We start from the raw sequence: 20,286 nt of genomic DNA on the forward strand, positions 1-20,286 counted from the left end.
AGCCTCTTTTAGGACAAGGATTTTTGTCTTTTCTACTGCTAGAGCACAGTAGAAGCCTGACAAATAGTCTTTTTTAAATGTATATGTGAGAGCTTTTTTCAGCAGCAGGTGTGCTGACCTGCCACCTTCTCTGCAGTGTATGTATAAGGAGTTCACAGGCAGCCTGGGAGTCCCCTGCAGTCGCTATAGTTAGGAGGACTTCATTCTGGGAGGGACATGTTTCGATATATAGTAGTCCCCTTATCTACAGAGGATGTGTTCCAAAATCCCCAGTGGATACCTGAAACCACAGATAGAACCAAACCCAATATGTGCTATGTCTTTCCCTACACATACACACCTATAAACTAGGCACAGTAAGAGATTACCAACAATAACTAATAATAGAACAGTTATAACAATATGTTGTTACAGAAGTTTTGTGAATATGGTCTGTCTCAAATATCTTAGTGTACTATCCTCCTCCCTCTTGTGATGATGTGAGACGGTGTAATGACTGGGTGATGAGATGAAGTGAGGTGAATGACATAGGGGACTGCATCAGGCTACTGTTGCCCTACTGACTATTTGTCAGAAGGAGGATCATCTGCCTCTGGTGATCCTGGCTCATCCAGCCATGACGATGTCAATGGTTGGATGTCAGAAGTAGACAATGTCAATGGTTGGATGTCAGAAGTAGACAATGTCATTGATTGATAGGCAGGAATCACGGACAGCATGGAGATGCTGGACAAAGAGATGATTCACCTTCTGGGCGACATAGAGCGGGAGGGCACAAGATTTCATCAAGTCACTCAGAACAGCATGTAATTAAAAACTTACAAATTGTTTATTTCTGGAGTTGTCCATTTAACATTTTCCCACCGCAGTTGACAGCAGTTAATTGAAACTGCAGATTGCAGGAATACTGTACTTCATTCCTGGCAGAGCTGCCTTTCCCCTTTTCTCCCACACTGTACTGGCGTGAAGATCTGGAGGTGCCTCCATTTCTGCACTGCTTCTCTCGCAGGTCTCAGCAGCTTCACGAGAGGCTCTTCCTGGGAGACTTCACTGATAGCTGTGCTGGCAGCTGCTCTTTTTCCTGAAAGGAGCTGGGAGGGATAGTATATGCTCCATCTGCCCTACCTGTTCCATCTGTTCCTAAGGCAGTTCTTTAAGGAATTGCCTCAAATGGGACCTGTCTCTAGCAGCTCAGGCAACAACTTGCTTTGTGCTAATTTACCTGACAATCTTTCCATTTTCTGTATTTCAGCAGTTTCTCAAGAAAATGACCTTTTGTTTTGTTTTCTTGCACTGTGAGAATTCCAGTCTCTCAAAAATTATTTGTTCATGGCACTGGGAGAATTTGGGAGTAAAGAGAGCAGGAAGGGGCACATGTGCAGTCTGCTCTTTCAAACTGGAGTCTCCTATGGGTTTGCCACACTCAGTGGTGATTTTGTTCTAAAAGTTGTCTTTTAAAAATTCTGATTTATAGATGATTCAATAGTGCCCAAGCACTAGTCAATGAAAAAGTTTTTTTTTAATCAATTCATACTAAAAGGAAAAAAACTGGGTAATTCTGGGATTATGTCCTTATCTACTTTTTTTCTAATGTTAAAATGTGTTTTCTTAAAAAATTGACACTGATAACAGTTAGTAGTGGGTTTTTTTTTAATGTCCCTACGTAACAAAAAAAAATCCATACTCTTATGTCAATTTCTTTTAAAAAAAAAAAAAGTTTTTGCAAATATGTGAAATTTATGTCTAGGCTGCGGGACTAAAATATTTTAGTTGTGATTTTAAATTGTATCTTTGTTACTTGGAGGTGAAAGTATGATTTAGTGAAGATTTTCGTTAAGCCCTAGAAAACATCTGTATTTAATTTGGGAGAAAGGGGTTTAGTAAATTAATCTTTAGAAATTTTAACTTAATTCTAAGTTTTTTTCTTTTTGCATCATAAGGCTTTTGCAGACATGCTGAAAGTAAACAAGACCTTGACAAGCCTAAACATAGAATCCAATTTTATCACTGGAACTGGGATCCTGGCCCTGGTAGAGGCATTGAAAGAAAATGACACCTTGACAGAGATCAAGATTGACAACCAGGTAAGGAAGGCCAGAGGACAGGCAAAGCTAACTCACAGAGAGGGGAAAATGCCACAAGGAATGAGTTAAAAGACACAGTTCTGGCCGGGTGCGGTGGCTCACGCCTGTATTCCCAACACTTTGAGAGAGTGAGGCGGGTGGTTCACGAGGTCAGGAGTTCAAGACCAGCCTGGCTAATATGGTAAAACCGCATGTCTACTAAAAAAAATACAAAAATTAGCTGGTTGTGGTAGCAGGTGCCTGTAATCCCAGCTACTTGGGAGGCTGAGGCAGAGAATTGCTTGAACCTGGGAGGCGGAGGCTGCGGTGAGCCGAGATAGCACAACTGCACTTCAGCCCAGGTGACAGCGCGAGACTCCATCTCAAAAAAAAAAAAGACACGGTTCTGTGTGTGACTCGATTTGATGTATTAGATTTCCTCTAGTTTCATAATTGTTTCTGGCCCATGGAGGATGTGCAGAAGAGCATGTTACTGATCAAACAATGCACAGTGGGGCAGCCTAGGACATAAAGAGCCATCTACTTCGCAACCCTAGGCTAGTCAGGCTCCAGAGGAGAAAGAGAGGATGTGGTGGCAGAGATGTTGACTGCTGCTTTGTTCAGCCATCATTGTTGCCTTTTGGCATGTATCTCAGACCTGTCCTATCCTAGCCTTACTTTTGCCTCTCACTGGGACTGTGGCTAACAGAGAAAGCAGGGTGGCCATGGCCAAAGATTCAGATTTCTTTTCCTTGGCTGAAGACTTCTAGAACCAAAAGAGCAGACCCAGGCTCCTGCAATCTAATACTGACTGCAGAGAGCCTACCTAAAGGACTCAGCCTTCTAGAAGATGGTCTGGCTTAGAGTAGTAGGCCACACCCATGAGACTGTGGTCTGATCACAATCTCATTGATCATGACCACAGCTTTTCTCAGATTCCCATCTGCAGCCGAAGCAAGGTGCTTTTCCCTAGAGCCATGTCTTCCTGCCTGGTGACCTCTTTTTCCCAGCATCAGCCTGCATTGCCTTCCGAGTTGCTCTTCTGGCTTCAGCTGGCTCCTGCCCACAGACAGCAACGCTCAGTGATCGGCCATGATGCTGAGCCCTGCTCCTCTGGCCACAGGAAAGGGTCTGTAATGGTGTTCCAGACACTGTATCTTAAAAAGAAAGGGCCTTGGAAAGGAGACAGCAAGGAGACTTCTGGTATGAGCACCCATTCCCCTGTGGAGTGGTGAGAGAGACAGTTGGTAAGTGACTGCTCAGAGCATCCTTTACATGTCTGGGGCCATCTCTGGGAAATTTCCTGGTCTAGACCCTCCAAGATGTGATAAAGCTGCAGAGGGCCACCCAGGACTATTGCCTAAGCCTGGAAACCCCCAACAGTTCCCATGGAGGCTCTACCCTCTGTCTTTGCTAACCAGGACAAGCAGGCTGTTTCAGGACAGGCCCTCTGGCCCTGGACTTCTAACGCTCATTGCCAGGAGAGCAGGGAAACCCTACCAGGAGACAGGAGGATTTTCATTCTCATTCTGCCAGAAGGGATGCACCACCAAAATAGTTTCCCCAGACACAGAGATGTGGAGGCAGCACCCCAGGGGATGTGCCACACAGGGCCCCGCACACCCGTGAAGTTCAGTGCTGTGCTGGTGTATGTCCAGCTGCTAGTAAATTAGGCAGTGGAATCAGGGTGTGGGGGAGTAAGGATACAAGCCAGAGAGAAATGTGAAGGGCATGAAATGAAGTGATCACTCAGGGATATTTGTTGAATAGACTCATATCAGGAGGAAGCTAAGTGGGTGCTTAGTGAATATTTCCAGGGGAACTAATACAGAAGTGGATACCCTGTTCCAAAATATGTTTAATTTTTTTATATGGATTTAGGCCATTGTCTGAAATAGTATCCCATACTGTGTCCCTAGTTCCTTACAAAGATACCACCTGGCTAAGGTTGCCACATAAAATATAGTTAAATTTGGTGTTCAGATAAATGATGTATAAATTTTAGCATGTGTCATCAAATATTTGGAATACCTTATACTATACTAAAAAAAATTACTTTTTTTTATCAGAAAGTCATACTTAACAGGCTGTCCTGTATTTCTATTTGCTAAACCTGGTAACTCTATGCCTAGTATTGAGTTAGAATGAGCCTAGAATGAGCTAGAATTGTGAAAACTTAGAATAGAGCAGCTTTTGACAATGCATGTAAAGAAGACTCTAAAGTACAACCTGTAATCCCAGCACTTTGGGAGGCCAAGGCAGGCAGATCACCTGAGGTCAGGAGTTCGAGACCAGCCTGGCCAACATGGTGAAACCACATCTCTGCCAAAAAATCCGAAATTTACCCAGGTGTGGTGGCACATGCCTATAATCCCAGTTACTAGGGAGGCTGAGGCATGAGAATCACTTGAACCCAGGAGGCAGAGATTGCAGTCAGCCAAGATCCCGCCACTGCACTGCAGCCTGGGTGACAGAGCGAGACCCTATCTAAAAAAAAAAACAAAAAACCTGAAGTACAAAGAGCAAAGAACTTGCTCCCTAAAATCCCCTCTAAATCAACCTCCTCACCCCTCCTCAACCATCTAGGAATGGATTTGTGTAGTTTTTCAACTTTAGTCTTTCATTTTGCTTCTGAAATTGTTTCTTTTTATTTACTTACTTTTTGTTTGTTTGTTTTGAAACAAGATCTCATTCTGTGGCACAGACTAGAGTACAATGACACAATCTGGCCTCACTGCAGTCTCTACCTACCTGCCTCAAGTGATTCTTCCACTTCAGCCTTCTGAGTAGCTGGGACTACAGGCACGCACTACCATGCCCAGCTAAATTTCAAATTTTTTTGTAGAGACAGGGTCTCACCATATTCCAAGTTGGCCTCAAACTCCTGGGCTCAAGCCATCCTCCTGCCTCAGCCTCTCAAAGTGCTGGGAATACAGGTATGAGCCCCACAATGCCCAGCCTGGCTTCTCTTTATTTGTATATGACAAGGAGGATTAAGATTTTCTAGAGAGGCTGGGTGTGGTGGCTCACACCTGTAATCCCAGTGCATTTTGAGGATGAGACAGGAGGATCACTTGAGCCCAGGAGTTCCAAGTTGCAGTCAATTATGGATGCGTCACTGCATTCCAGCTTGGACAACAGAGCTAGATCCTGTCTATTCACACATACACACACACACTCTCTCTCGCTCTGCCTCTCTCTCTTGAAAAAAGATTTTCTAGAGTAATTAGAAAAAAATTATTTGCTTTATTTGAGAAATGAGGAAATTCAGGGTCAAAACTTGTCTTACATCCAAATTGTGTTCATTGACTCATAGACTGTTAGAAGTAACCTAAGTTTCCTTACCTATCTAATGAAGAGTTTGAAATAAAATAAGCCAAGACCAATTTAACAGCACAGCAATAGGCACCTGCACCAAAACGAAGGCCTGCTGAGAATTCACCACTGGGGGCAGGCTGCTGTGGCTAGGCTCCAGGTCAATATGCAGTGATTTAATCAGGTACCCCATGGGAAGAATAGTCAATGATGCATATTAAAAAACAGATGGGGCACTGCTAAATAAATTTAAGTAGATAAAAGAGGTCACTTAGAAAAAAACAGAAGGTGATTTAAAGATATGCTCAAACTTTTGTTTCTGTTCTTCCCCCTTGGTGTTTGGTGACTTAAAATATAAAAAGAGCCTGGGCCTCTGGTCCAGCTACTTAAGAAGCTGAGGCAGGAGAATCGCTTGAGCCCAGGCATTCGAGTCCAGCCTGGGCAACATAGCAAGACCTCATCTTTAAAATATATATATAATATAATACAAGTTATATAACTTAATATACTAAATAGTTAGATACCTTAAATATATATAAAGAAAATATATCCAAATTGTAAGAAGTTTTGATGCCCATCTATTGTCCTGGGTTTTTGTAACACAGAAGACCTCAAATCCAAAAAATGATGCAGGCTGAGGAAGAAACATAGTCTGTATTATGTTACTTTTTCCCCTCTTTTTATATGCCCCTGGTATAATTTTCTTCAGCTTCTAAGTCCTTTACGTAGCTATTAGCATCTCCTTCCTCCCCCTGAAAAAAACCTAAAAGCTGTTATTCTATTATTAATATTTCCTATTTCTGATACTAGATTATATTAATGGTTTAAGTTAGCATAAAAGCAGAGATGGTGTTTCTGTTTTTACTACTTTGCCAGAATGTCATCTAAGATTCATTACAAAATAGAAAAAACCCTAAATAAAGTACAGTTGATGTCTATATAAATAGAACATTCAAATCAAGGAGAAATAAGTGTGGATTTGCCTTTTATTGCAAAACAAAGCAGCTATAAGGATGCTGAGCAGAATTTAAACTACTGGGAAAATAGCCAGCTACTTGGAGAAGAGGAACTCAGGTACTTGGGAATACAGGTAATTTGGGGTAACTTTTGACCATTGCATTAACACTGCAAGTTACCTAAGTCCAGGACTCAAATGCTCCAGGGGCACAAGCCATAGTGGTGGCAGCCATAACCTTAGCTCAGGGCTCATTCCTTGATACAGTCCCACTGTTCTAAACTATGTCATTTGCCAAAGGTTGCTCATGAAACTCTGAGGTCAGCATCTCTTACTTTTTTGCTGCCATTCCTTCCCATGGACCCATAATGCTTAGAGCGTTAATCTCTACATGGTGGAGGCCCGTAATTATTATTGTCTAACTGGAAATATCACATTGTGTTAAGTTCCCAAGGAGAGACTCATTTGAGGGGTTGCTGGATGACAAGAAAGAGAGAAGCAAAGAGATAAGCCTTACAACTTGCTTGGGACACAAGAGTTCCTCCATAAACTTTTCTTCTCTACCTATTCCATAGTTAAATTTTCCAAATTTAAAAGGTGTATGTTTTTAACTTGTTACAGAGTAATCAGGATTGTGTGGTACTGGCACAGAAATAGACTAGTAGAGCAATAAAGCAGATTCAAATCAGAGAAGAATGAAATAAAAGATGGTAGAACAATTTGCTAGCATTTTGAAAGAAAATTAAATTGGATCTCTATCTTTTTTTTTTTTTTTTTTTTTGAGGTGGAATTTTGCTCTTGTCACACAGGCTAGAGTGCAATGGCGTGATCTCGGCTTACTGCAACCTCCGCGATTCTCCTGCCTCAGCCTCCTGAGCAGCTGAGATTACAGGCGCACCATCCCTGGCTAATTTTACATTTTTTTTTTTTTTTTTGGACACAGAGTTTCACTCTTGTTGCCCCGGCTGAGTGCAGTGGTGCAATCTCAGCTCACTGCAACCTCTACCTCCTGGATTCAAGTGATTCTTCTGCCTTAGCCTTCTGAGTAGCTGGGACAACAGGCACCTGCCACCACACCTGGCTATTTTTGTATTTTTAGTAGAGACAGGGTTTCGCCATATTGGCCAGGCTGGTTTTGAACGCCTGACCTCGTGATCTGCCTGCCTTGGTCTCCCAAAGTGCTGGGATTACTTTGGGACTAATCCCAAAGTATGAGCCACTGTGCCTGGCCTTATATTTTAAAATGTAATGACTATGTTATGAAAACATATACTTTGTCCCTTAAATTAAATTTTAAATTCGCATATTTACATGCCCCTATTTGTTTTTGTTTTTGTTTTTTGAGACAGAGTCTCACTGTGTCACCCAGGCAGGAGTGCAGTGGTGCGATCTTGGCTCACTGCAACCTCTGCCTCCCGGGTTCAAGCGATTCTCCTGCCTCAGCCTCCCGAGTATCCGGGACTACAGATGCTTACCACCATGCCCAGCTAATTTTTTATATTTTTAGTAGAAACAGAGTTTCGTCATGTTGCCCGGGCTGGTCTCAAACTCTTGACCTCAAGTGGTCCATCTGCCTCAGCCTCCCAAAATGCTGGTATTACAGGTCGGAGCCACTATGCCCAGCCTCCCTATTGGAAAAAAAAAAAAAAAAAAAAAACCTCTATTTTTTCATTGGTTTATGTCTCAAACAAACAAACCTTTTCCCAACAACTTAAAAAACTTGGAGATTTTTTTGTAGCCCAACAACCCCCTTCAGAGTTTGCTGATTCATCCAAACGTTTATATGGTTCAAATCACAATAAAGCCTGCCCAGAATTGCCTAATGAGATTCTGCTGAGAGACAACAGCCCATAGGTTGAGATCTTTAATTATTTTTGGGTATGGATCCCAGAATTTAAAAATTATATTTCATAGCACAACAGGGTGATTACAATCAATAATAATTTATTGTGCATTTTAAAATAAAAGAGTAGAATTATTGTAGATTAATTGTAACACAAAGAAAGGATAAATGTTTGAAGTGATGGATACCCCATTTACTCTGATGTGATTATTATGCATTGAATGCCTGGTCAAAATATCTCATGTACCCCATAAATATTATATACCTATGTATCCACAAAAGTCAAACATAAAAACATTTTAGGCTGGGTGTGGTGGCTCACACCTGTAATCCTAGCACTTTGGGAGGCCAAGGTGGGTGGATCACATGAGGTCAGGAGTTCGAGACCAGCCTGGCCAACATGGTGAAACCCCATCTCTTAAATAAATAAATAAAAACATTTTACAAAAAAGAAGAAAAAGTACTGGAAATGAATAATGGTAATGGTAATGGTTGTACAACATCATGATTGTACTAAATGCCACTGAATTGTACACTTTGAAATGGAAACATTTTATGTATATTTTGTCACAATAAGTAAATAAGAATTCCCAAGATAAAAAGTAAAAATAAAATAAAAATTTAGTAATTGGATTGGCTGCTACAATATAGTTTTATTATTTTTAAAACACCCTTTGTATAAACCACAGATACTGGGATGAATTCAAAACACCAAATATTAGTTTTGCTTTCATTTTAATTCTGGAATTATCCTTTCCTTCATAAACAATTTACTTAGTTTTTTTCAGCTATAGGACACCAGTGAACTCAGCTATCTATCTGTTAGATTTTGCTTCTAGACAAGGAGCAGGACACAAATGACTGTAAGAGAAATCATCTTAAGTGACACTGTCCCTTTCAGTTTGAGACCTTTGCCTCTTTGCCTTTTTGTCTGGCAAGTAGCCATCCTTTTCCTGTGCAAGTAACTGTTTCCTTTTCCTTCTTGGCCATCTTGTGCATGTGTCTGCGTCTGCAACCAGAGGCAACAGTTGGGAACAGCTGTAGAGATGGAAATTGCCCAGATGCTGGAGGAGAATTCAAGGATCCTCAAGTTTGGATACCAGTTTACCAAGCAAGGGCCACGAACAAGGGTGGCAGCTGCCATCACAAAGAATAATGACCTGGGTAATTCAGCCAAAATATGTGCTGCTAACAATTAGAAGAGCATGAGCATTCACTTCTCCACTTCAGATGCAACATCTCACAGATGCCATTCCATTGGCCTCTGATGTCACTCACTTCTTTATATAAAACACATTATTATAATACATGGTCATGGGAGTCTTTGGGGTCCTCACAGTATTTAAGTTTCATTATAGCATTTTCTCAAAAAAAGAAGTTTGTTCTGTTTTCCAGGCAACCTTTCATTTTTGCTTGATTTATTTTATGTATCTGCTTCTGTTTTACTTACATGTAATCACCTTCTGTTGTTATCTGCAGCAGAAAATGGGCACAAGGACACTGAGATTACCAATTATGTTTGACTTCTGACTGCTTTGGTACTTAGTTCTAAATATGGATATGTCTGATACTTTGGCACTTTGTATATGATATAAACATGGAGCTACATTATGAAGTTTAAACTCAACAAGTTGCCTTTTCAGTTAGCCTGTCTTTAATTTCTCCTGTGGCCACTTTTTGCTGAGGATCCCTGGCATTTCTTCTGTTAGGATGAGGTGGAACATGTACTGGTCAACCATAGCACAGAAGAATGGAACTGGGAAAGCTTGGTCTGGGGATATCCCAGCCACCTGGAGCAGCCTGGCAAAAGGATATCTAGGAGCAGACATCCAGGAGCAGACATCCATTGGCAAGTGGTCAGTCATTCAACAGCAGGCTTCAATCCCCAGTTTGAGGTTCAGGGTTAGAATGCCAGATCTTGGACAGAGGAACTGGGCAAGGTATTCCACCAGGTACAGTGCTGGCTTCAAGGAAGACTCAGATAGTGGGCAAGATAGAAGCCAAGGTTAGACTGCAAAGGGGCAAATAAAGATTAGTATCCAATTCCTTGTCCAGACATGCTTTGCCAAGACCCTGAGGCCCGGGCAAGGTGCAGTGTGTGGCATCAGGAGGCTGGCTGGACATGTGACGGTGCTTATCTGGGAGGAGCACAGGGTGAGGCCAAGGGGCAGACAGGCAAATAGGGATTTGGGGAAGAGTGGAGGCAGCTGTCAGAAGGCACCTAGGAAAAGCACACCGGGTCCACAATAGAACAACATAGAGACCAAAGAAAAAACAGGCAAAACGTCTGGGTGCAGTGGCTCACGCCTGTAATCCCAGGACTTTGGGAGGCCAAGGCGGGCGGATCATGAGGTCATGAGATGGAGACCATCCTGGCCATGGTGAAACCCCATCTCTACTAAAATAAAAAAAAAAGTAGCCAGGCATGGTGACACACGCCTGTAATCCCAGCGACTCAGGAGGCTGAGGCAGGGGAATCACTTGAATCCGGGAGACAGAGGTTGCAGTGAGCCAAGATGATGCCACTGCACTCCAACCTGGCGAAAGAACAAGACTCTGTCTCAGAAAAAAAAAAAAAAAAACAGACAAAATGAGAGGTCTGAAGGAAATGGACAGGGCAGCCTACAACCAAGTAGCAGCAACTGTGGGCAAGAGCTTTTGTCAAATTTCCCACAGCCTAGGCAGGATTAGGCTGGGCTATTTAAAGTGGAGAGTTAGAGCAAGGCCACAGCCAGGGCACCTTTTAGTCAAATCCAGGAAGGTTCTAGTAGCCCTCTTCCCAGTAACCAGGACAGCCCGCAGTTGAGGAAGTAAAAGGTGGAAGAAGAGGGTTGCAGGAACTGGGAAACAGGCAGTCTGAGTACCTTCTTTGATCCTAAATACCAGGTTAAAAGAACATTAATCTCTGAGTTTGCTTGCCATCTGAATCACACCTTCCTTGTAGGTTGATACTTAGGAGTTTTTATTTAGAAGACTTTTTGAAACTTTGAACTATTTGCAGCTCCTTCCAGACTTCAACCCATAATCAGAATTAAAAGATTGGTTGTGTTAATCTAAAGAGTTAGTTAAAGCTAGTTGGTGACGGAGTTGCAAATGCCATGGATAAACGACCATGAAAACACGTCAGAGTGCACTGTTTCATGTGTCTCTTCTGGAATTTCTACCCCATAGAAATGGGAAGGTTCTAACACTCAAGTTCCCAACTATCAGACATATCTGTATTTAAATGTAAATTCCACCAGACACTAGATTATTTATCATTTCCATTCATTGTCATGGTTAGTTGAGTATTAAAATTTAAGATAACTGTATTCTCAAGTATGTGAGATTGTCATTTTGTGTGATTAATATTGTTTATCTGGAATTTAAGGAATATTTCTTCAATTTGTCTTTTTATTCCTTTCTTTCTTACCTAGTTCGTAAGAAGAGAGTTGAAGCAGACCGAAGGTAAACTTCCTCAGGGAGAAGTGAAGTTTCACCGTCGTGTGGCCATTGAAAAACAAAAACTCTTCTTCTTCCCCATCAGGACCATTTTATCAAAGTTCGTTTATTTCCGTTAACCACGTAACTAATAATTTAATTGTTATTCTTTTTTAGCACTACTTATTTATCTTGGATTTTGTAATATATACAATTGTTTTATTTGCTCATGGGCACTTCTGGCAACTTGAGAAATGGACTGATGCAGATTTTAGAGAATGACAACTTGGAAAATGAATTTAACCACTTTCTTATTGGGTTGTCTTGCTTTCTTACATGAGCTTTGTTTTTTAATCACTGAAAGGAATTTAGTGTATAATATGTGTTTGTAACTGTGATTATGATAGAGGCCTATCTCTGTTTACATGCATAGCTTTGAGTTAGGCTAAATACATCAGAAGTGTTCTGCTGACCACATAAGAAGTTAGTATTGCCAATCTTTCACTGGGTGTGAAAATGTGACCAACTTAGCACAAATCCTCTCTTACTTCCAGAAAAATCAGTAAATGCACATGCTCTGTTGATTGGAGATCAGTAGTGTCATCTGCATAAAGCAAGACAACATTATGACACTTTAACACAGTATTAGCAAAGAAGCCTATTTATTACCCCACAAATGTAGCTTCAAGCCAGACTCATGTAGCAAAATGAATTAGCACACTTACTTTTACTGACTATTCAACATAATTGAATCATTAACATGGCTTTAAAGGATAACTATTTACAAAGCTATTTTAAAGTTTTTCAAATGTGATAGAAATTTTCTAAATTTTAGTAAGAGAGAGGCTTTTAAAACAGTACATTCCTGAATAAAACAATAATAATTGTGTCTTAAGGTTGTCTGATGCACATGATTGGATTTGTTTGAGCAAATTTTAGAAACATTTTTATTGCTTTACCTTTAGTGTAACAAGATCACAGGATGAAATATGAATATTCAGGTTAATTATCTAGATTTATGTCCGCATGGCACGATCCATCCAGCCATTTGCAAACATCAGGAGAAAAATGTGAATTATCATTTATCCAGATGATGTCATCTCAAGAACAAAGCCTGTGTAAGTACAACTGAGATGGTTGCATTGTAGCATGCATTTATCTTTTGATGCAGTGGTGTAACAGTGCAATGCTAAACTAAGGAAGCAGGTGACTGCAGCCTTTGGCTCAAGCTTATCCCTCTGTTAACTGTCAGTGCCTGAAGTTGTGATTGGTGACATTCTGACACTGCCCAAGGCAACTCACCCTCTATTCCTCCTTTCTCCCCTCCCTTCCAATTCGTTGTCCTTTTTTCTTCTTTTCTCTGTAATTTGTTGCTAAACAAATTCCAGAATTTGTTTAGTAATTGAGTGTTCTTGAGTTGCCTCATAGCAATAAAACAAGTGAATGGGAAATAATTAGTATATTATTCTGTTTAGCTTGTAAAATACATCGAATCTGTTTAAGATAGCCTTTGTAAAATTGGACATTTACTTGTATTATAATTACCACATCTGTGTCTCTGAAGTCCTTTGAAACATCTCATTTTCTTGAGAATTTTTTAATTTTTGAGGACACATTAAGCAAAATATTCTAACACATTTGACCACTAAAAATCTTTTAATTAGTTTATGACTTCATCTTCCTGTCTATTTAAAAAACATAGTAAATACTGTTTTATAGTTTTCAGTCTGATTTTTCCTTCCTTTTCACCCATTTAGGTGAGATGTGTTGGAGTCAACTTGTACAGGCTTGCCAATTGTTATATTTTCAAGAATTTTGCAAACTGGTTGTTCAGTACAGTCAGTATTTAAAATTAAATGATGTGTACTTACAGTTGAAAGAATTATATTAAGAACAAAAGTAACAAATACTGTACTCAAAAATCTTACATTTTACTATTTTCTAAGCTCTTAAGATTATTTACATCTAGAAGGTATGTATGTAGAAATACTACCTAATAGTATGCTACTGAAGATCTCCTCTCAACTCCATGTTCACTACCTTCTTGGTATTACAGTGGCTTGAAATTGGCCATAGTGGAAACATTTATACCACAGAAGTTAGCAATATGTAAGAAATTAGGGCTTTCTCCCCCTCTATATTGCTTGTTGATAAACATTCATCAGTACACCACTGAGTGAAATTATAAATTTTTTTTTACACATATGTTTTGCTTACCATGTTGCCAAAGGGAAGAACATTTATCTTAGGTGTCTTTTCTCCTCTTTGGATTTGATATAAATCTATTTAAGTGCTGAGTCCCTGACCTGCCTGTCCAAGTAAGCCTTTTTCCTTTCTGTTCTCACTCTCTTTCTTGCCTTCACCCTTAAAATCCTGGACCTTACAGAGCGTTCCTTGCAGCCCCACAGTGCTGTGGACTGGGGGCTAAAGCAGTTGTTGGCAAACTCTGGCAGAAAGCAAGAAAAAAAAAAAAATCAGAATTCAATCATGGCCGTTTCTTTTGTACAAGCAGTTGTTGATAGTATTAAAGTAAGATAATGGGACATTATCAAAAATACAGCACTGTTTTTAGCTTATAAAATAGTTGGGTTGCCATGGAACAGTCTATGAAATCAAATGTTTATTACTAATCAGTTTGTTTTATTATTACCTGTGTTTTAGAATGGCTTGAAAGGTGACATTTCCATGAGTATGCACATATTGATGATAACCCTTAGAAAATCATACATTTGAGGACCATATTCATCATTTAATTAGCCTAGGACTTCATCTCCCTGTCTGCCCAAAGTGTGGAAGTGGTAGCTCTTTCATGATCATGGGCACAGTTAATCCTTTGCTATCCATTGTGATGGGGCATAATGTATATAAAATATTTTTCTATGTATTTGTTTTGCCAGATACTATGTCGAGATATTTGGCATTACCTGGATAACTGTTTGAAGGGAGATAACTTCTCCCCAGGCCTATCTCCCTCCCCCTTCTAGAGTTATGCAGGTCCACTTTAAGTGTAAAATCATTCACCTGGACTTGTGGGCTTATATCACCAACATCAATCATGGCATACGTAGATGACTTTTAGGAGATTAACTTTAGAAGTCTAGAAATCATGTGATTAGTTCAGCACTGCAGCTCCCCATCTGCTTATAGTGTATAACTGGAAGCTCTTTCATCCTCATCAGCATGGTTAAAGACTTAGTTTCTTTCATCTTCAGAGTATATAATATAAATAAGTGTCGTCTGTGTGTGTGTGTGTGTGTGTGTGTGTGTGTGTGTGTGTGTGTAGTGTGTATTGTCAAATATCTAACTAGGTATTTGGCTACATCTGGATAACTGATTGAAGGGAGATGCTCTCTCCACAGTCCTCTTCCCTTGTCCTTTTTAGAATTGCTGCAGGCCCAAGTTAAATATGAAATTACTCCCTAGAGTTTGTAGTTTACGTTACCAACCACCACATTTTATAGCTATGTAAAGGATAACTCTTAGGAAATAAATATTAGAAGCCTAGAAATCATTTAGTTGTTCTAGCACCAAATCTATCCATTTGCCTAATGTATTGAACATTCCATCCTCATCGACATGATTAAGCCCCTTTCTTCCATCTTTGTAGGGCACATTGTATATAAATATTTTGTACATAAAGATCATCAAATACTGTAATGAGGTATTTGGCTTCATCTGGAAAATTGATTGGAGGGAGCTGCCATCTCCCAGACCTGCTTCCCTCATCCCTGTCCAAGTTATTGCAGGCCCAGGTTAGAAGATTAACAACCTGGAGGGGCAGGCAGTTCATCTTATAATGAAAGCCCATACTCATTTAAAAACTTAGAGATCATCCCAGTGCCTGTACTCCTCAAACCAATTTCTGTAAGGGAAGACTGGCACACCAGCCCAACAGAACAGGTGCTTCTCTTCCAACAGAAACATGGCCCCTGACAGGGCACTAGCATTAGGGAAACCAATGTTCTCCGAATAGCTGCCATGAGAACGTTTCAGATGCTCAAACTGAAAACTCTTAAAACCAATATTAAGCATCAGCATGCTTTAAGTGTAAGATAGCCCTTTGGAATTTACAAACACATGTGCAGATATTTCCTTGTTCACAGATGTGATGTACTCAGCCCTCTCCTAGGCACTATGAAGGAGACAGGAAGTATAAAAATTCTGGACTAATGTAATTGTATATGTGTGTCTGGGGTTGGGGAGTAGACTGAGTGCCTTTTTTACAAAGAGCATCCCATGTTTAATTCAAGTATTTATAGCATCAGCAAAAGTGGGCAGAGGGTGGGAAGTTGAGAACACTAGGTTCTATGCTATGTTACCTGTATTCAGTAGAACTGTTTCTGGAGTCAGGTTTTAAGTCATGACCCTGAAGCTTCCTTCCCCTCTTCCACTAGCAATGCAATAATAGGTGTTTTAATTTTAATGAGCAGAGAACTAAGAGGAAAAGTCCTAGCTCTGCCTTCCACTGGCAGCTTCCCTTTACCCCCCCTTATTGCTTTCATCTCAAATATCTCTGCTACTCAACCAATCCTAAAGCTAAAGTACTGAAACGCACACAAATGAAAGGTGTGGGAGTGCTTGGAAGCATCCCACTGAGCCCACTGGATGAAAATCACACGATAGGGCCTCCTGTTGTAATAAACTGGCCAGAGAAAAGTGCTAAGAACTTCAAGGATATTATTCACTGCTTTCTTGCTCCCCAGCACTAGATCAGAGTGTATTTTACTCTGTAGTTCAGGAGTTAAGAAGTTGAAGAGCTGACCGAGGTGGGGAAGGAGGATGGAAATTAAAGGTTTACATTTGTTTAATGGCAGAACTGAGATTTGCTCAGCTTACCTCTTTCCCATCTGTCTCTAACAGCAATGATTGAATAATCAGTAGACCAATGGAAGACGAGTTGCAAGTTGTAAATTTGTAGCCTGACTCTGGGTTCTGTTCTAGGAACAGTCCATGTTTTAGAGGTTTGCCGGTTGGGATACATTATTGACTTGGGGGAGGGTGAAGGAAAGAGCTGACCACATAGACATAGAAAAGAGTAACTAACTAGATTTTCCTCTGATCTCTTCCATGGTAGTCATTCTGAGCACATTGGCCCAGCTAGTTGGTATGGTGAAGGGGCACCGTACTAACAGATTTGGAGACTGAATCCTTATCCCATCACCAACACTTAGCAGGTATATGATCATGGGCAATTCATTTAATTGCCTGCCAATTATAGACAATATAGGGGAAAGAGCACTGGATTTGGAGTCAAGAAACCTGGACACTTGGCTCCACACTTCTTTAGCTGGGTAACTTTGGGCAAACCACTTGGTCTCTCAAAGCCTCAAGTTCTTCAGCTATAAAATGGGAATAATATCTTCACTAACTACCTCACAGAATTGTAAGAATATTATGAGATAATTGGATAAACACACTATATATACTGGAAAGCACTGTACAAATGTGAGAGATCAGTTTTGTTATCAAATTGCTGTTTCCCACTGCCTCTTGAATCAGTTTTATTCTGACCGACAATTACATCTTCCTCATCTTTTGGAGTATGGGTAATTGAGGCATAGGTGTGTCATTGGGGACTGCAATTATTTCAGCTCCCACATAGCGCTGGGAGAGGTGGTTCATGGGGCGGTGCAAGTTAGATACAGTGATGTATATGGTAGGACATTTTCCTGGGTCACTTTGACAGTACCTTGGGAAATCGTCAGAATCCTTGCAGAGGGCCTAGGATGGGCACAAGGGACAAAGCAAACAGTTGACTAAGAATTGAGGGGAGGATCTGGGGCGCTACTGCCCTCCTGTCACTGCTGCGTGTGGGAGAGGCTAAGACTTCAGCTATGACTGGAGGCTGAGAAGAAAAGAGTGTCCTTAGGGCTTCAAGAATTTTCGTGCCTAGCAACTGAGTAACAGGCACTAGTTCTGATAGATTGTGAAGGGGAGAAAGTGCCGCCTGTTTTGAGATCAGCTCTCCAGGGCAGCAGCTGCCTTGTTATCACCAGCAACCTTAGCCCTGCTCAGAGGTATTTCTGCTAAGACAGGTTTTGAAGCATGGCCTCCAAGGACTTTCATAAGCTCTTGGAAGCAGGACTGTGTCTCATCCATCTTTGTATCTTCAGTACCATCTCATAAGGTGCCTTGTACATAGTAGGTGCTTAATGAACAAATGTTGCTTGAATTTAGCTGTCGTCCAGCCCCACAGAGTTATGCTCCCTTTGCCACCGTGTGATATTTTGGGGAAACAATACTAATTTGGATGCCAGCTGTATGTCACTTTGGGCAAGACTCTCCATCTATCTTGACTTCATTTCATCTGTAAAATGAAGTGAGTGGATTCATTGTTCCCTAAAGTCCCTTCCGCTCCAATACGCGACAAGCCTGTGATTCTAAATCATTTCCATTGCCTCTGAACATGGGTGAGTAATGCCTCCTCTGCAGTTCCGTTTCTCTCCAGGAGGCTTTGTTCAGAGGAGGTCTGACTATGCCACAGCCAGTTCTTTACTGTCTTTAAAATACTTCTGGATGAGCAGCATTTTATGAAAGGATATTTTAAAATATATACTATTTAGGCCGCGCGTGATGGCTCATGCCTATAATCCCAGCACTTTGGGAGGCCAAGACAGGTGGATCACCTGAGGTCAGGAGTTCAAGACCAGCCTGGCCAACATGGTGAAACCCAATGTCTACTAAAAATACAAAAATTAGCTGGGTGTGATAGCAGGCACCTGTAATCCCAGCTATTCAGGAGACTGAAGCAGGAGAATCGCTTGAACCTGGAAGGCAGATGTTACAGTGAGCCGAGATCATGCCACTGCACTCCAACCTAGGCAACAAGAGCGAAACTGCATTTCAAAAATAATAATAATAAATAAAATTAAATATATACTATCTTGCTCCTCAGAACCAGTGGGGAAGGAGAGGAGGGAAGGCAAAGAAACCGAGCACAGTAAACACAGCATTTTTTTTGTAGGCTCTTATTTAAAGTGTGTGTGTGTTTGTGTGTGTGTGTGTGTGTATGTGTGTGTGTTTCTGAGCATATATTAACTGGGAAACAGAGAAAATCCAATCAAAAGTATACTGTGCAATTGAGTGAGGCTGGCCCAGGATTTAAAACTTCCTTTCGGTAATTTGACTGTGAGTAGATAGGAATCGACCATATGGTGAAATAACATCAATAGGAAATATGCTTTTGGAGGAAATTTTATTTTAGTACCAAATGTTGCCAGTGACAATCTTCAGTTAAGAAAGAAGTTATTCTGACCTAAAATTCTTAGCTCTCCCACTTTGGTTTAAAAACAAAAACCCTTATATACATGGAATAATTATATTTTAATTAAGCCTTTATCTTAGTTTCAGTTTCGTCTATTGAAGGAAAATAAATAAGCAGCATTTTTCACTGCACTTAAAAATGTAAAGTACCTGCATGCCACTAATCTGTAACATTTTACCAGTGCAGATGCCTGTAATGTGTGACTTTATGTGTCTCTGTGTTGTATTGAAGAGAACAAAGGAAATAATACTTGTAAATTGTTTAAACAACTGCTTAAACTTCTATTGGCAACATTTATTGGGCTAAGCAGTTATTGAAAACTCCGGTTAGTTTTATTTTCATTTGAAAGTTCAATCAAATCAAGACTAGTATATTCATTAGGGAATTAAAGACTAATTTGCTTATTAAATGTGAAGTTGAACTTTGTGTGGAAAGTAAATGTGTGATAAAGCAAAATGTATGAAGTTTGAAATAATATTATACTTTTACCCTGATAATTATTCAGGACCCGAGTTGGCCCAAATAGGTGCAATTTTTAATCCTTTAAAATTAGCCAGCCAGACTTATTGCTAAGGTAAATGTAAACTGTTTTAATTAAGATCTTTCTGCTTTCAAAGATATAATGTATCTATTTGTGTCAGGAATGATATTTCAAAATGAAAATGTAAACAATATTGGGAATTAATAAACTTTCCTTTCAAAGTAAAAGTAAAGACTGGTTTTATATGGTTAATTTTTAGATAGATTCTCTCTAAAACAAATGTTTGGCATCATGTTCTTAGATAAGCATATTTGCAGAAAGAACTATAAAATGCGCTTTTATGAAGAAATAGACAACCACAAGTAGCCATAACAGATGTAAATAACTTGTTATCACACAGAAATGTACACATTTGGCTAAACAGTTAAAAATTTGTTAGAATGAATGAGAACAGGAACACAGAAAGCCCAAACAGATCAACTATTTTACCCTGAATTTTTTTTACTAACTTTGGATTTACATTATTATTCTTTTTAAAGCTCTTCTTATAATTTGTAATACTGAATACTAAAAATGAAGTTATGTTTTGTAAAGGTTTGACCCTGGAAAAACAGGAAAACTGTTCTTCCTCCCCTTCTGCTGAACTCTGTCCCAACTCTTTGACCCTTGGATTTCTCAGTTTAGGCTGATAAGGTTCAACTGAGAAGGCTAAAGGGCCAGTGTCTAATTTCTGTATTTGCTGTTTCATACCTTGTCTTGCACAAGGAAGTATACTAATTATTTTGCTTAAAAGATGTTCCCTTTTAGCCTATTGGGGTTAATGAATAGTTACAAGTGTGCACCCTGGGGTCATACTTGCCTGGTTCAAATCTCACTTTCATTAGTTACGTGAACTTGTGCAAATTACCAAGCCCCAGCTTCTTCCTCTGTAAAACAGGAACAATT

General features: G+C 40.1%; 1 protein-coding gene across 1 annotated transcript in view; it reads left to right on the plus strand.

Moving 5' to 3' along the window:
• TMOD2 (tropomodulin 2) overlaps positions 1 to 19,573 on the plus strand; it is a 59,124-nt gene extending 39,551 nt beyond the window's left edge. The window contains exons 8-10 of the mRNA XM_012442327.2: positions 1,941 to 2,084; positions 9,196 to 9,340; positions 11,593 to 19,573. Of these exons, the coding sequence (XP_012297750.1) occupies positions 1,941 to 2,084; positions 9,196 to 9,340; positions 11,593 to 11,627 (324 nt within the window). The 3' untranslated portion in view covers positions 11,628 to 19,573. The remainder of the gene's footprint in view (positions 1 to 1,940; positions 2,085 to 9,195; positions 9,341 to 11,592) is intronic.
• Positions 19,574 to 20,286: the final 713 nt, after the last annotated feature.

Source organism: Aotus nancymaae, unplaced genomic scaffold, assembly GCF_030222135.1.
Source record: "Aotus nancymaae isolate 86718 unplaced genomic scaffold, 86718_ANA_hifiasm-v0.15.2.pri h1tg000062l, whole genome shotgun sequence".
Taxonomy (NCBI): Eukaryota; Metazoa; Chordata; class Mammalia; order Primates; family Aotidae; genus Aotus; species Aotus nancymaae.